The 17281-nt window shown below is 43.0% G+C and overlaps 1 protein-coding gene across 1 annotated transcript; it reads left to right on the forward strand.

Annotated features, from left to right (window-relative positions):
- The first annotated feature begins 4068 nt into the window (after window positions 1-4068).
- On the forward strand, window positions 4069-13357 carry C3ar1 (complement C3a receptor 1). The gene is made up of 2 exons (XM_057778646.1): window positions 4069-4196; window positions 11029-13357. The coding sequence occupies exon 2, from the start codon at window positions 11037-11039 to the stop codon at window positions 12486-12488; it is 1452 nt and encodes a 483-aa protein (XP_057634629.1). The 5' UTR covers window positions 4069-4196; window positions 11029-11036; the 3' UTR covers window positions 12489-13357.
- The last annotated feature ends 3924 nt before the right edge of the window (window positions 13358-17281 follow it).

Consider the following 17281-nt stretch of genomic DNA (forward strand, 5'->3'; position numbering starts at 1 on the left):
CCGTTGTGGAAGAATTTTCCACTGATACCTCTTAACAAGCTGAGAATTAGTCTAAGGAGGCATTGTGAAGGCCAAATTTTTCCCTATCCTGATTTTGTAAAAGTATAGTAAAAAAGCACTTTTAAATCAGTCACTATAATAGACCATCCTCTAGGTAATAAAGAAGGCAAGGGAATTTCAGGCTATAAAGAATCCATTGACTGGATCACCTTATTAATAGCTCTTAGATCCATTGCCATTCTCCATTTTCCAGATTTCTTTTTAATGACAAATGTAGGAGAATTCCAAGGACTGGTTAGTCAGTTAACCGTTTTAAAGGTAGGGCTGTTGGTACCTTTGAAAGATCACCAGCTATTGTGCCCTGTTGATGTACAATCTGAATGGTCTATGACTGTTCTTGACAATACCTTTTAATATTTCTCTCAAAAGCATTCTTTATTTTATGGTTTGTTTCTGAGATTGGAGGAATGTTAATCTGTGTTTTCCACTGTTGAAACAAATCACATCTTCATGAATTCATTGCTATGTTAGCCACACATGGCTTTAATTTTCCTACCAGTCCTTCTAGCCCTACACCTTTGACCGACCTTGTACTTTGTTTTACCTGACACAAAGTCCAATCCCTAGACGCTGAATATTTTACTCCTGAAGAGGCCAATCTGGACACCAAGATGTTTGTAAAATTACTAAGTAAAAACTTGATTGATCAGATAAGTGGCAGAGAAGCAACTAGTGACTCTCTCTCTCTCTCTCTCTCTCTCTCTCTCTCTCTCTCTGCCACTCCCTACTACTTCCTGTGTCTCTGTATATATCCTGGGGTCCTCCAAAACCTCTACGTGCTAATTTTGGTCAGCCAGTAGCTAGCTAGCTCCTCCCTCCATTCAAAATAAACTTTATTGGTAGTCTTGGGAGTCTCCAAGGGTGACCAAAATATCCCACAAGAGAGTGCACTCAAAATGGGGTCTTTTTGAAACTTCAAAGCCCATCCCCCAGTGACATACTTCCTTCATCAAGGTCACACCTCCTAAATCCTCACCAAACAGCCACTAATTGGGGATCAAGGATGCTTGAACACGTGGGACTTAAAGGGGACATCCCCCTTAAACTACCACAGCATGCGAGAAGCTGGAGACGTGACTGAGTTCTAAGAGCACTTTCTACACAATCATGAGGACCAGAATTTGGATCCTAGCTCCATATAAACAGCTGGGCATAGCCCAGCGCATGCTTGTAATCCTAACCCTGGAAAGTTGACAGAGAATAGAATCCTGGGGCCTGGAAAATACCCAGCCCAGATGCAGGTTCCGTGACAGACTCCCACTCAAGGTGAGTAGACAGTGGTAGAGTCAAACACCTGAGACCCAACATCTTCACCCAGTCTCTTCAAGCACCCTCATAAGCACACACAGCTGTACATACACACAGGTACACATGTACCTCTCTCTCTCAAATACACAAATACATCCACACAAAAACTTTTTTAAAAAAAGAAAGCATGAAATGGAAGTGCATGTTTACATTTGCATTTTATATAAATTTTGCTTATTATTTTAAAAATAGATCAGTGATGCTGGGGAGTTAAGAACATTCATTGCTCTTATAGAGGACCTGAGTTCACTTCCCAGAATCTTCACCCATCAGCTCACAACTACCTGTAACTCCATTCCTATGGGTATCTGGTGCCCTCTTTTGGCCTCCTTGGGCACTTGCACTCACATGCACAAACACACAGATGCCCACAAATATACAGAATTATAATTTAGATAAATCTAGGATCTGGAAAGACGTCTTAGCAGTTAAGAGCATTGGCTACTCTTGTAGAAGACTGGGGCTCAATTCCCAGTATCAACATGGTAGCTCACAGCTTTATAAGTCTAGTTATAACTATAACTATAGTCTATAACTCCATGGGATTCAATGCCCCCTCTGTACTCTGTGGACTCCAGGTTTGCAAGTGGTACACAGACATACATGCAGACAAAACAATCAAACACATAAAATAAAATTTTAAAAGGTTATATAAATTAAATCTTGAAACAAAACTGTTTCAGAAGCTTTAGTTTTCACTTTAATCCTTCGAATTTAATGTTTGACCATGGTAACAAGTTGTCTCAACAATATATATTTTATGTGAATATATGTACATGTATGAATATACAACATATTGTAATACTATTTTTGTATGCCTTCTGAATACCTTCATTATTCAATGTTTTCAAATACTGAGGGGGAAAATACACACACACACACACACATGAAAAAAATATGTAATGAAACTGTGTACATTGTATATGGGCATAAAAATAAATTCTGATTTGTTCAGTGGAAGGTCAAGCCATAAAATCACACAGCAATTATGTTACATCTTGTTCAAAACTACTTTTAAAAAAAACGTATTTGTGCTGGGCAGTAGTGGTACACGCCTTTAATCCCAGCACTTGGGAGGCAGAGGCAGGCCTGTGAGTTTGAGGTCAGCCTGGTCTACAAGAGCTAGTTCCAGGACAGGAACCAAAGCTACAGAGAAACCCTGTCTTGAAAAACCAAAAAAATAAAAAAAAAAAAAAAAGTATTTGTGCCAGGCAGTGGTGACACACACCTTTAACCCCAGCACTCAGGAGGCAGATCTCTGTGAGCTTGAGACCAGCTTGGTCTACAGAGCTAGTTTCAGGACAGCCAGGGCAACACAGAAAAACCCTGTTTCAAAAAAAAAAACAATATATATACATACATATATATAATTTATTATATATATGCTGCATTTCAGAAAAACATCAAGAAGAATTGGACACTAACCTATTAAAGGTGGCTATTCTAGAAGCAAAGTAGGAAATAAAAATCTTTCCTATTTTCATCCTTTTTCTTCATATTTTAGCATTATCTCAAGTTATCTTTATATGTCCATACTATTTCACGTAGATGAAAAACAATAGAAATAACTTAAAGGACATTACACAACTTTCGCTTTTTTTTTTTTTAAGATTTTCTGACTCAGTCATCCCAGACTATTCACTGGCAAACAAGGAATGGAGCAAAGCTGTTCTGTGGATGAGTCGATCAGTGCTGACTGGGCTTGTCACAGAAGAGCATATGTATTGAAATACATTCTATGTCGTCCCATATAGAGAACCAAAATCGGCTTCGGTCGCATGTACAAGAATGATAGGGAGCCGTCTTCGTCTGCCTGACTGAGTAGGTATCTCCCTTTGTAGCTCGTGCTGTCTGGAACGTGTGATCCTCCTGTGATCCCAAGTGCCTGCTTTACAGATGTGGGCCGCCACGCCGGATAATTTGCAGCAGGAATGCTCTTGGGACTCGGCTGTCACCTGGTGAAAACAGCCTGGTGCCTGCAGGCTAGGCCACCTAAGCCGGCTGCGGTCTCACTTACCACTGCCTCCGGCACAGCTTCTCCATACTCAGCACCTGTCTGTGCACTCGAGCCCTGTTATCATTTAGGGCTTGTTTACATCTCACTTTTCCCAGATTGCCCCACCCCCATGAACATATTCACACCCATTGCATTCCATTGTATTTCTACTTGTATGCAAAGTCTGTATATGCGCGTGCACACACACACATACATGAAGACAAAACTCTTACATATAAAACAAATAAGGAAATCTTTTAAACCCTTCACTCTGTGGGACTGGAGAGATGGCTCAGAGGTTAAAAACACTTTATACTCTGGACTGAGGACCCTCAGTTCCCAGCATCCACACGAGGCTCCAGTTCCACGGGACCTAGTGTCCTCTTCTGGCTTCTGTGAGTACCCATATACATGTGGCACACACATACACAAGAATAAAATAAAACAAATTTAAAAGAAAAAAATAAAAATAAATAAAAACACCTCACTTCGTAGCCCAGGCAGGTCTGGAAATTTCTTGCCTCCAGCCTCAGCATTGAGAAGCTAGGATGCCAGGCTCCTGCATTCCACTCCCCGCTTCTGTCCTTCTGCTTTTCTTATCTAAACCGCCTAAGTTTAAGACGTGACTCACAGACAAGGCCCTTCCTGTGAAGTCAGATAGATAGCAGTCTATCTGATCCTGAGTTCCCTTTACCACGGGGGAAGAAAGTGCTCAGCCACTGGCCCGATGTACTTCATGACTTCATTTCAGCCAAGTGTGGGGACCAGACAGGATTTGTTGGTGACCGGCAGATCAGTACTGGAGCCCACTGATTCCATCTCGGTGTGTTTGGTAAGAAAACCTAGATGACCCTGTTGCCTTGGGCTTTGTTCAGCCTGCTATCCTACTTATGTACAGTGGTTCCAAGTTCATTATCTTCTGTTTCTTTCTATTCTTGTCCTAAGATTTATATTTTTAGGGAGTTTTACCCGTGTAGTCCTGGCTGATCTGAAGCTCACTACACAGACTAGGCTAGCCTTAAACTCACGGAGATGTCAATCCTGTCTCTGCCTCCTGAGTGCTGGGATTAAAGATGTACACCATCATACCTGACTCTTGCCCTAGCTTTTATTTCTCCTGTCCTATCCCCATGTCTACTTTCTTTTACTAAATCCTATTCATTCTACTTTGCTTTTAATATTTTCATTCCAAAAATAATGAATATTTATGTCATTCACTCCCTTTCATAAAATGACTGTTTCTTCTGGCTTCTGACTCTGTTCCCATTAGTCTTGTTTCGGCACCCACTGTTCACAGGTCCATACATCATGGATATGGATATACTTGTATGGGATTCCCGTTCTGTCTCTCTCGCTAAATTTCCCTTCAGTTCTTTGAGCCCTTCCCTGGTGCTGCTGGCTCTATCATCCTATAATTAGTATTTGATTTGGGAATCTGCTTCTCTTTACTCATCACAGGTAAATTTTAGGCTCAGGATTTTAGATATCTTTTTAATTACTACTGGCTAACTCAATACTAAAATCTTAAAAAAAAACTAATAATCTTAAATATAGAGGGTGTTTTTGGGGGGGCTGTGTAAATATGAACTGTGATCTTGAAGTGATGACTTTTTAAGGCCTGGCTTGCCTACACTTTCAAAGCAGATAACTTGTGCTATTTAAACGACAGCTCACAGCATAGAGCTCAGTTTCTCTCCTATCGGGACCTTGCTCTTTTCAATGCCTCTTCTTTTAAGTGCACCGCCCACTTTCTTATCAAGACTGCGGTTTCTCAGCAATGTGATTCTTGCAGTAAAAAGAACATTGGCCTGTAGTTATTGGATGAAGCACCTGTGACCTTTCCTGCTGTGACCCTGTGAGGGCCACACAGTCCTCTGAGTTTCAGCAGCAAAAACTGCAAAGTGAAGAGGGATGATTTCTGTGTGCTCGTTTGTTCCTAGCAATCTCTGACTGTTTTTCTCTCGGTATCTTATGAATCTGTGCATTAACGTTGGGAAGGGACAATAGATCAGCAGTCTTGCCATTCACATCAGGGACTAGTAGGATTTGGGGATCTGCGTAGAAAAAGACAGGAAGATGGGAATCATTTCTCCTTTTTTTATTTTGTTGACTCATTATTTTAACTTCTGCTTATCGGGTAAGACTTTGTGGCAAACTTTGTCAAGCTCAGCAGAACAATTTCCAAATATCTGGACTTCCGCTAGAGGAAAAAAAAAAAAAAGCAAAGTGCTATTACATCCAGTAATAATTGAGAACTTAGAAACAAAACAGAAATTAGAAGAGATAACATAGGAATTAAGAAAGCCATCTGGGTAAAAATGAAAAGGCTCAAAACTAAAATTTTAAATGCAATTGAAAGCGAACAAGTTGAAACCTGGAAAGCAAGCATCCTCCTGGTCATGGTGGTACATGCCTTAGGAGCCCAATGCCTGGTAGATTGAAGCAGAAGTTCTCCAGCTGGAGGCCAGCCTGGGCCATACAATCAGGCGAACAGGCAATTATAAATAGGTCTTTTTTTTTTTTTTTTTTTTGGTTTTTTCGAGACAGGGTTTCTCTGTGGTTTTGGAGCCTGTCCTGGAACTAGCTCTTGTAGACCAGGCTGGTCTCGAACTCACAGAGATCCGCCTGCCTCTGCCTCCCGAGTGCTGGGATTAAAGGCGTGCGCCACCACCGCCCGGCAATAAATAGGTCTTATCATGGTCATCACACAGTTTAGGGTCATGATAAGGATTACAACACAAGATAAAATATGCCACCTCAGAGAGCATATCAGAAAAGATTCAACAACACACTCATCCAGGCAAGGAAGAGACTGGAGAATCTTCAAGAGATTATATGAGAATATTTTAGATAGAATGCATAGAGTTTAGTCTTGAGGAGTAAGTATTTTAACAGTTAGAAATGCAGTGTAGAGAAAGGAAAAAGATATACAAGGGATATGATTCTAAACAGAAATCATTAGCTCCATTTAGGAAAATGAAATGGCATTGACCCGGAGGGCGTCACAGACCAGGAGGAGAGACAGTAAGAACTACATTTTACAAGACAGAAAAATTGGTTCAGGTTTGAATTCTCCTTGCAATCTTAGCAGAGCAATAAGAACAGAAAACAAAATAAACCCAAACTCTGAAGAAGACAGTTAAGAATGAACTTTCAAGCCAGGCATTGTGGCTATGCCTTTAATCCCAGCTCTCAGGAGGCAGAAGCAGGTAGATCCTTGAGTTTGAAGCCAGCCTGGTCTACAGAGTGAGTTCCAGGACAACCAGGACTGCTCTACAGAGAAACCCTGTCTCGAACAAACAAACGAGAATGATCATTGAGAAAAATAAACCCCAAACAAGCCATCAGCCTTGAAAGAAGCTGTGTTAAAGTTACGAACTAACACCCTGGCCAGGCGATGGTGGCACAGGCCTTTAATCCCAGCACTTTAGAGGCAGAGATAGGCGGATCTCTGTGAGTTCAAAACCAGCTTGGTCTACAGAGTGAGTTCCAGGACAGGCTCCAAAGCTACACAGAGAAACCCTATCTTGGGGTGAAAAAAAATAGAAGAAGAGAATAGAAATAGAAAAATAGAAGTAGAATCCATGTCCTAATGGGTGGTATGGTTACAGCTTAGATCATTGGGGAGAAACCACTTATGAAAGATATTTAGGGTCTGGAGAGATGGCTCAGGGGTTAAGAGCACTAGCTGCTCTTCCAGAAAACCCGGGTTCAATTCCCAGCACCCACATGACAGCTACTACTGTCTGTACCTCCAGTTCCAGGGTATCCGACACCCTGTTCTGCTCCACAAAATCCTGCATGCATGTGGGGTACATAAGCTCACACAACCACACACACACACACAATAAGATGAAATAAATAATTAAAAACATGAAAACTTAAAAAAATATATTTAGGGAGTAAGTTGAAAAATAATTAGATTAAAAACTTGATGTTCCTTAAATTGCATCTTCCTGTGTGGTGTGGGGACTTCACTGAAATAGTAAGTCTAGAAAGTACTGTGTTACATCCGTGGCTGCTGTCCTGGGTGGCTTTCTCTCAACCTGACACAAGCTAGTGTAATCTGGAAAGAGGAACCTCAGTTGAGAAATGCCTCCATCGGATTGATCCACAAACAACTCTGTGGGACATTTTATTGATTGCCGCTGATGTGGGAGGGTCTAGCCCACTGTCCTCACTGGCCAGATAGACGGTCCTGGCACACATAAGAAAACAGGGTGAACCGCTGTGAGAAGCAAGCAGTAAACAGTGTTCCTCCGCGTTCCTCCGCGGCTGCTTCAGTCTCTGCCTCCAGGCCCCTTGCCTTCCCTCACTGGACTCTGACCTTGAATATATGAGAAATCAACCCTTTCCTCTCCAAGTTGCTTTTGGTCAGTGTTTTGTTACAGCAATAGAAAGCAGAGAAAGACAGCTATAGTATTTAGATGCCCTCGAGGTAGAAGCAATCCAAATGTCTATTAGATAAATAAAATACGCTACACATGCACACTGGAACATCAAATTCATTGTTTTGTTTTGAGACAGGCTCTTACTATGTAGCCCACACTGGCTTTGAACTGGTGGTGATACTTATGCCTTGTGACTGAGATTATGGGCCTTCACCAAGAGGCACCCTTGGCCTTTAAACAAAAATCCCGACACATCTCATACTTGGAGGACGTTATCACAAGCGAAAGGACGTAAAAAGCTAAAGACTGAGCTGAGCATTTTGGCTCTTGCCTGTAATTCCACTACCTGAGAGGTTTAGGCAGGATCGCTGTTAGTTGAAGGCAAGCCTGGGTTATTGACTGAGACCCTCTGGTTCACATACACACACACACACACACACACAGGAACGGAAGGGAGGAAAGCAGGTGGCATATGACTTCATTTACATTAAGTATATAATCAAGTTCATAGCAGCAAAGTGTGGTGTTTGTGGTGTTTTTTGTTTGTTTTGTTTTGTTTTCTGTCTATTTATCTGTCTATCTATTTTGTTTTCTATCTGTCTATTTATCTGATCTATCTATCTTTTTTTAATTAATTTATTTATTATATATACACTTTCCAGGATACAGTGCCAGATCTCATTACAGATGGTTGTGAGCCACCATGTGGTTGCTGGGAATTGAACTCAGAACCTCTGGAAGAGCAGCCAGTGCTCTTAACCTCTGAGCCATCTCTCCAGCCCCCTCTATCTATCTATCTTAAGACAGGGTCTCTCTACATAGCCCTGGCTGTCCTGGAACTCATTATGTAGACTAGGCTGACCTCAAACCCACAGAGATCCACTGGCCTCTGCCTCCTGAATGCTGGGACTAAAGGCGTGAGCTACCATGTCTGGCAAAAGCTGCTTAATGAATAGAGATTTTTTTTTTTTTATTAAATGAAAACATCCTGGAAATTAGTCGCAAAGAAACTAAGGTACTGCTGAATTGCATATTTGAAGTAGTTAAGATAGTAAATTTTATGCTATATGTGTATTTCATCAACATTGGTTTTTAAATATGCATAATATAATTGAATTTTATCAAATTTTGTTTTGAAAAAATAATTTTAAAGATTTATTTATGATGTATACAGTGTTCTGTCTACATGTATGCCTGGGGGCCAGAAGAGGACACCAGATCTCATTACAAATTGTTGTGAGCCACCATGTGGTTGCTGGGAATTGAACTTAGGACCTCTCGAAGAGCAGGCAGTACTCTTAACCATTGACCCATCTCTCTCTGGCCCCTTGATTATAAAATTTATATATGCATGAAAAAGACAGATATAAAGAAGCTTGAGTATAAGCTAGCTGGAATATGCTAGAACTGAGCCCCCATAGTTGTTCTCTGACCTCCATGCACACACACACACACACACACACACTAAATAAATAAAATGACAATATGCAAAGTTTTTCTTAGGTTTATTTATTATGTATACAGTGTTCTGCCTGTATGTATGCCTGCATGCCAGAGAGGGCACCAGATCTCATTATAATGGTTGTGAACCACCATGTGGTTGCTGGGAATTGAACTCATGACCTTTGGAAGAGCAGGCAGTGCTCTTAACCTCAGAGCCATCTTTCTAGTCCCCAATATGCAAAGTTTAACTTTTACATGCTGTTGTCAGTGTAGTGAAGTTTTCTGAAGTTCTTTGATGACTTCAGATGAGAGAGAGTCCACCTAGAAGTTTTTGTTTATTTGCTCATTTAAACATCTGTTCCGTTTTAGTAGTGGACACTGATGTAGCACAAATAATAAAAACCTAGAGACAGATGTTGGGGTTCAACCCGAAGATCAGAGAAGCAAAGCAGCCAAGCCACTAGAGAGCCCTTACCTCTACGAAATCTTCAGACTGAAAGAGAGCAAGTTCCTGTCTCATCCTGACTTATATTCCTCTCTAGTGCTGGGATTAAAGACATGCATCACCACTGCTCGGTTTCTATGGCTGCCTAGTGTGGCTGTTGGGATTAAAGGTGTGTGCCACCACTGCCTGGCTGTATGGCTGACTAGTGTGGCTGCTTTGTATTCTGGTCTTCAGGCAAGTTTTATTTATTAAAATATAAATGAAATATCACTTTGCACTGAGTGAAGAAAGAAGATGTGTGTCGGGGACCAGTCTCAATAAAATCACCTCTTGCCAGGGCAGGTCTGTGGGGATTTAGAATATTAGTAAAGAAAATGAAGATGTGAGTAAAAATAATAAAACAGAAAAGCCATAGAATAGTACCAGGAGGGAGTTCCAGTGAATACTGAAAATCCCCAAGTTTAACTTTCCATACACTTCTGTACCCCAATACCACAGGGGGAAGAAGACAAAGACCTGCTTTAACATGGTACAAACTAGAACCGCTACTTGCTTCAATACTTTGAGATATCAAGTCATTATCATTCTGTTGTTTAGGCAGTGAACCCATCCTAGACCAAGTAACCTGAAGGCAGCCACTCCCAAGGTCAAACCTCCTGTTTCAAAAGAAGGAACCGAAGTATGCTTGAATTTCCTGACAATGGGTCAGCACGGAGTGGATCTAGCTGTACGGGCCCATCTTACGGCAAGAGAACCAAGTAACCACATCCTGACCCAGGATGTACCCTGATTGCTGTTAACAATTGAGCAACTTCAAACTCTCTGACCTTCAGACAAGGTGGAAATAGGCTCACAGTTTTGGGCCTCCACAGCTGTGGAAATGAGGAACAGAACACATCACGGCAAAGCTTGGTAGCGATTCCTGTCATACCAGCAAGTCAGAGGCAGGAGGATCATGGGTTCAAGTCAATTTACAATATGGTCAGTTGGGGAAGTCAGTCAGTTTGGGCAACATGGATCGTGTGCCAGGAAGTCAAGGGGTGAGGCTGTAGCTCAGGAGAGTGCATGGCCCAGAGTGTGCAGGCCCTAGGCTTGAACTTCAACACTGGGTTAAAAACAACAAACAACAAAAGGGGGAGGTTTTAGCTGCTGTGAACTTCCAAATGAAGTTATCTTTTTGATATGCATTTAAATCAATATCATAGATTTTAAATCGCCTATCAGAGAACGCTGTTGGGTGTCTATTTTGGTGAAGGATTGCAAACCAGACCACTGAGAGCCTCTGGCATCGAGGGGGGTGTATCACCACATAAGGCCTCCTAAGAATACCTATTCTTACAAAGTTACTATAAGCTTTAACATTTTCTTCATCTTTTTTTTTGCAGATTTAACAATGGAGTCTTTCTCTGCTGACACCAATTCAACTGACCCACACGCACCGCCTCCACTTAAAGCCCAACAAATCCTCTCCATGGTTATTCTCTGCCTCACTTGTCTACTGGGGCTGCCAGGCAACGGGCTGGTGCTTTGGGTGGCTGGCCTAAAGATGAAGCGGACCGTGAACACGGTTTGGTTTCTCCATCTCACGCTGGCCGATTTTATCTGCTGCCTTTCCTTGCCCCTCTCCCTGGCTAACCTGATTCTCCAAGGCTACTGGCCCTATGGCTTGTTCCTATGCAAACTTATCCCATCCATCATCATCCTCAACATGTTTGCCAGCGTCTTCCTGCTTACGGCCATTAGCCTGGACCGCTGTCTGATGGTATACAAGCCAATCTGGTGCCAGAATCATCGGAATGTGAGAACAGCCTTCACCGTCTGTGGATGTGTTTGGGCGGTGGCCTTTGTGATGTGTGTACCAGTATTTATATACCGTGATCTACTCACTATAGACAATCACAGTATGTGTATCTATAATTTTGATTCCCACGAGAATTCTGATTATTGGGACTACATGTATAAAGACTTACCAGAAAGCAATACTACCGGCAACGCCACTGCTCCGCTAATAGGACAAGTGGACGACAGATCAGAGCCTTCCTCTTTCCAAAAAAGTGATGACTGTCAGACAGCTGTCATGGCCCTCCAGTCACAAATATTCCAAAAACCTTCTGAAGATCCATTCCCTCTAGATTCAACAAGACTGTCTAGTGAACGAGGTCACAACAGTGTAAAACAGCCCCGTGTGCTCTTACCCGCCATCCCCAGTGGGCTTCCTGTGGAAGATCACAGAACCAACACACACAACGTCGACGCTTTTCTCTCTGCTCATACAGGGCTTTCCACTACTGCTTCTAGCAGTGACGTACACCACCCTGAGCAGTCACAAGATTTCCGGGATGACTATTCCACTCAGTTCACGCACAGCAATCACAAGCCAACACCTCTGGTGGCAATAAACGTCACAAGACTGGTGGTGGGCTTTCTGGTGCCCCTTTTCATCATGGTGGCTTGTTACAGCCTCATTGTCTTCCGAATGCGAAAATCCAGCTTCACCAAGTCTCGGAGCAAAACCTTACGGGTGGCCCTCGTGGTGGTGACTGTCTTTTTTGTCTGCTGGACTCCATACCATATTGTTGGAGTCCTATTGCTGATTGCTGACCCAGAAACTCATTTGATGGAAGCCGCGTTATCCTGGGACCACATTTCCATTGCTTTAGCATATGCCAATAGTTGCTTCAACCCTTTCCTTTATGCCCTTTTGGGGAAGGACTTTAGGAAAAAAGCAAAACAGTCCATAAAGGGCGTTCTGGAGGCGGCCTTTAGTGAAGAGCTTACGCACTCTACCAGCTGTACCCAGGACAAAGCCTCTTCAAGAAGAAACAATTTGAGTACAGATGTGTGAAGATGTGGAGTGGGGACCTAAGATGCTCCCAGGTGAATACTGATGAAGGAAGACATGGTGAACAGGACACTTACAGTCTGGTGGCTCTCAGAGAGAGGGCTCTGATTATTGACATCAGTATCATTTGGAAACATTAAAGATGCGAATTTTCAAGCCCCATCCCAGACTTGTTGACTCAGAATCCCTGGCCCATGAGGACCAGTGTTTTAACAGGCCCTTTTGCTTCTGATTAACGTTAAGTTTTACCATCATTTGGCTTGGTCTACGCCTATTCCTAAGTTGTGTGAGACAAATAACTTAGTCATCTGTTTTCAGTATTAATCTTTTTTTTTAAGCATCATCTAAATCATCTTTTAGTTTTGCACGAAAGGCTGTTTTTATTGTCCTGAGAGAAAGATATTCCTTTATTGTATAGCTTTATAGCGGTGATGGTGGTGGTGGTTTTCGTGAGGGGAAAATAAGACTCAAAAAAGAAAAAGCCTACAAAAGCAAAGAGTGATGAGTTAGAGACTGGGACAGAATAGAAAAGCACCACATGTCTGGGACTCGAAGCATCCTCGGATAATTCCAGGTGCCCACGAGTACCCTAAAGGAGCACAGGTACGCGTGAACACTTTTCTATTGTGCAGTGTTCTGGAAGCTGTGGTTTGGAGCGCTCTCTTTCCTGAGCATCCCACTTGTTCATAGAATCAACTATCTCTCTTTTTGTTTCTTTTCTTTTTTTGTTTTTCTAAACAGGGTTTCTCTGTGTGGCCCTGGCTGTCCTGGAACTATGTAGACCAGGCTGGCCTCAAACTCAGAGACCCGCCTGCTTCTGCTTCCCTGAGTGCCGAGATTAAAGGTGATGTCCCATTGCTTAAGTTCCTGAAGTCCCCCTTTTTTTTTTTTTTTGGTTTTTCGAGACAGGGTTTCTTTGTGGTTTTGGAGCCTGTCCTGGAACTAGCTCTTGTAGACCAGGCTGGTCTCGAACTCACAGAGATCCGCCTGCCTCTGCCTCCCGAGTGCTGGGATTAAAGGCGCGCGCCACCACCGCCCGGCTGAAGTCCCTTTTTGTTTTCCGCACAGGGTTTTGCTATCTCTCGCTGGGGATGGGGGTACACAGCACCCTGCCTGGCCCCCTTCTTAGTCTTCCACATTAGACTTCGTGCCTCACATAGAATAAAACAGATGCTTTTCTCCTCCTTCCAAACCCAAGTCTAACGGAAGGAGGAACGCACGAAAGGTGGAACTGGCATTCTTCAACTCGCTCCCAGGTCCCTGCACTCTGACGGCAACACTGCAGAAAGGTTTGAAACATGAGTCTAGGTACCTCGTGTGCCAAAAGGGCCAGGCACACTCTCTGTGGAATTTTTTTCAACTCATTATTTACCTGGACCATGGTATTATAAATATATGCTCCCAATTTTAAAGGAACTGATGAATGATGGAATACAAGAGGTCTGTTTCTCCAATGCCCAGTAATTCCTATCTCTCCCTCTTATCTCAAGAGAGCATCTTTGCAAGAATGGTAGCTATTTATCCTGACATTTACAGTGATGTGCCTAAGTCACCGAGCGCTTACACTGCCGATTTTTGTAGATAGGATAAAATGGTTTTCATATTTTCACCCAACATCCCAGTGTTGATTAGTGAATATTATACTTTAGTTTGTTCAGGACCATCCATTTTTCTTTTACTTTTTGTTAGGTTTTGTTGCCTTTTGAGCCAAGGTCTCTCTGTGTAGCCCAGGCTAGCCCCAGACTCACAGGTCTCTTGTTACACACACTCCCCCAGCTGACTACACAATTTTCCCTTCAACACGTTTCAATAGCACCGCTTTTCTTGTTCTTTCCGTTTTTGTATTAACGCACATTAACCCTCCACAGACGATTTATGTGACTGACCCATACCTGCACACAGCACTCACGCTTCCAGCCAGACTCTACCTCATCGTTATTCCCCTTTCTAGTTGACTTGGTTTTCTTAGACAAGGTCTCAAGAATCCCAGGTGGTCTCAAAATTGCTATGCGAAGAGAATTTTGAGCTTCCAATCTTCTTGCCTCCACCTCTACATGCGGGAATTAAAGGCATGGACCACTATATCGTCTTATATGCTGCTGGGAATCAAAACCAGGGCTTCGTGCATGCTAATTAAGCATCCTACCAACTAGTTCCCCCAGCCTGCTCAGGTTGACAATTTGGGCTCTCCTATATGAGACTATGTGGTACTTCTGTGTTCACTTCATCGTCTTCCCATAATGTCCTCCAGTTCCATCTTTTGCGCTAAAAATAACAGGATTTCTTATCTTCATGGTGGAATAACACACTCAACTGGTAACAGACACCAGGTTCTACATCTTACCCATTATACATAGCACTACACTAAACCTTTAAATTAACCTAATAAAAAAATTAGCAACTCCCATCATCTTCTATTCTTATTTTTTTTTTAATGTACATTGGTGTTTTGCCTGCATGAGGGTGTCGGGTACCCTGGAACTGGAGTTACAGACAGTTGTGAGCTGCTGCGTAGGGACTTGGGAGTTGAGCCTGGGTCCTCTGGAAAAGCAGCCAGTGCTCTTGACCGCTGAGCCATCTCTCCAGTGCCTGGTATTTCTATTCTTATGTCTATACTCACATGTTAAATCACTGAACCTCAAACTTGTTTGCACAAATAGGCTGACCTAGGATGGATGCGTTCACCTAGAGGCAGGAAACTGAACGTATGTTAGTGTCCTGTAAAAACATTTGTTCAGTTGTCGAGGGAAGAGTCTTAGGCTACAACTGTTTTATAAACTACTGCACAGAAACATTTCAAATTACTAAGAATCTTTTATTGTCACGAGGTAATTTAGGGCAGAAGATTGCACTTTTACCTTCCTAATGTAAGCTTATATATTCCATATGAATAAACACTTTTATCTGCAAGGCTCTGGGACTCACAGATCCCGTTCATTCTCTTTTTAGATTTTATCCTATGTATATGAGGGTTTTGCCTGCATGTGTGTCTGTGCACCGCCTGCAGGCCTGGTGCCCACGGAGGTTACAACAGGTGTCTGATCCCTTAGAGCTGGAGTTACAGGGGGTTGTGAAGCATCATGTGGGTGCCGGGAATGAAATCCTGGTCCTCTGCAAGAGCAGAGTGCTCATAACAACTGGTGTGACACTTGACCTGGACTACAACCGCTAAGTACGCAGCAAATGGAGCTCATGTGAGTGACAGCAAGGCCGGGCTTCCGGTCCCCTAAGTTCCGAGTATCCGGGCTTCCGGTCCCCTAAGGTTCCGAGTATCCGGGCGGGCGTCAGGTCCCGGGTTACTGTAAAGGGCAGAGGGTGAATACTCTTGGCATATTGAGAAGACTGGAGTACAGCAATTCTGGCAATAACTGACTTCTCCTGGGAGATCTGCTTACTTATGGGTTGTACTCTGAAGAAAGTTCTACAATTAGATATCCTCATTTCTGATTTTACAACTCTGATGAGAATCTTTACCTATTTGATACTCTCGTCCCTAGAAAGTCTGAAACAAGGACCCAACCTCTCCCTTACAGTATAGTATCTTGAATCTTCTTAAAAATTATATAATACACATAAAAAATAATAGACAACATATTTTGATCATATTCTCTCTTCCCCCAACCTCCCTACCCACCCAACTTCATGTTTTCTCTCAAAAAAATGGAAAAACAACAAAAGACAAAAATCAAAAAACATTCAGACTGAAAAAGGAAAATTAATAAGACAAAAAAAAAAACAAACCACCAGGAGGTGGTGGCACACACCTTTAATGCCAGCACGTGGGAGGCAGAGACAGGTGGATCTCTGGGAGACTAAGGCCAGTCTGGTCTACAGAGTGAGTTCCAGAATGGCCAGGGCTACACAGAGAAACCTTGTCATGGAGAAACAAAAACAAACAACAACAACAACAAAAAGCACAAAGAAGGGGGCTAGAGAGATGGCTCAGCGGTTAAGAACATTGACTGTTCTTCCAGAGGTCCTGAGTTCAATTCCCAGCAACCACATGGTGGCTCACAACCATCTGTAATGAGATCTGGTGCCCTCTTCTGGAGTGCAGGTATGCTCACAGGCAGAACACTGTATACATAATAAATAAATAAATCTTTAAAAAAAAATTAAAAAGCACAAAGAAACATGAAGTCAGTTCTGTGTTGGCTGCTCCCGGACATGGGGACAGCCCTGGAGTGGAGTTTATAGACCGAGTGGCACTCCACTAGAGAAAAGTGGTTTGTCCTTTCTCAGCAGGTATCAGCTGCAAATAGTTGGTTAGGGGGGACTTTGCGTCCACTCTTTAAAATGCCAACAAGGTGGGCCTCTGTTGGGACCAATTGGAGTCCCGGCCTCCAGCTGCTCTTCCCTGCTAGAACCGCCTAGAGGATCAGAGGGTGGGATTTTCACCTGTGGCCATTGACTGCAGGGTATTTAAGCCTCCATGGTGCTATTAAAGGAGGGTTTTGTACCAGTGATTGGAGGGCCGTGTGTCTGTCTCTCTGTGTGTGTTTCCTCAACATCCAGCCCCTTGCCCGAAGCTCTAACTGGGTTCTAGCGCATAGAGCACATGGGGGGGGGGGGGGGGGGGCCACGATGCGCGGCAGGCCTCCTCTACCCAGCAACCTCCAACAAGATTTCGCTATACTTAATAGCATTTTAAAGACCAACTATGAAATCCATGTCTCTTCCTTGCCCACCACTCCTGCAGACAGTCACGGTCAGATAAGCAACCTGGTGGCAAGGATGGACGAGGGTAGCACGGTACCAGCAGGAGCCAAGCCTCGCACAGCCCTCCTCTCCCACCC

This window comes from Chionomys nivalis, chromosome 1, assembly GCF_950005125.1.
Source record: "Chionomys nivalis chromosome 1, mChiNiv1.1, whole genome shotgun sequence".
NCBI lineage: Eukaryota > Metazoa > Chordata > Mammalia > Rodentia > Cricetidae > Chionomys > Chionomys nivalis.

What these genes read in the sequence shown, in the direction of transcription:
- C3ar1 (XM_057778646.1), top strand. Translation starts at nt 11,037, where the DNA reads ATGGAGTCTTTCTCTGCTGACACCAATTCAACTGACCCACACGCACCG.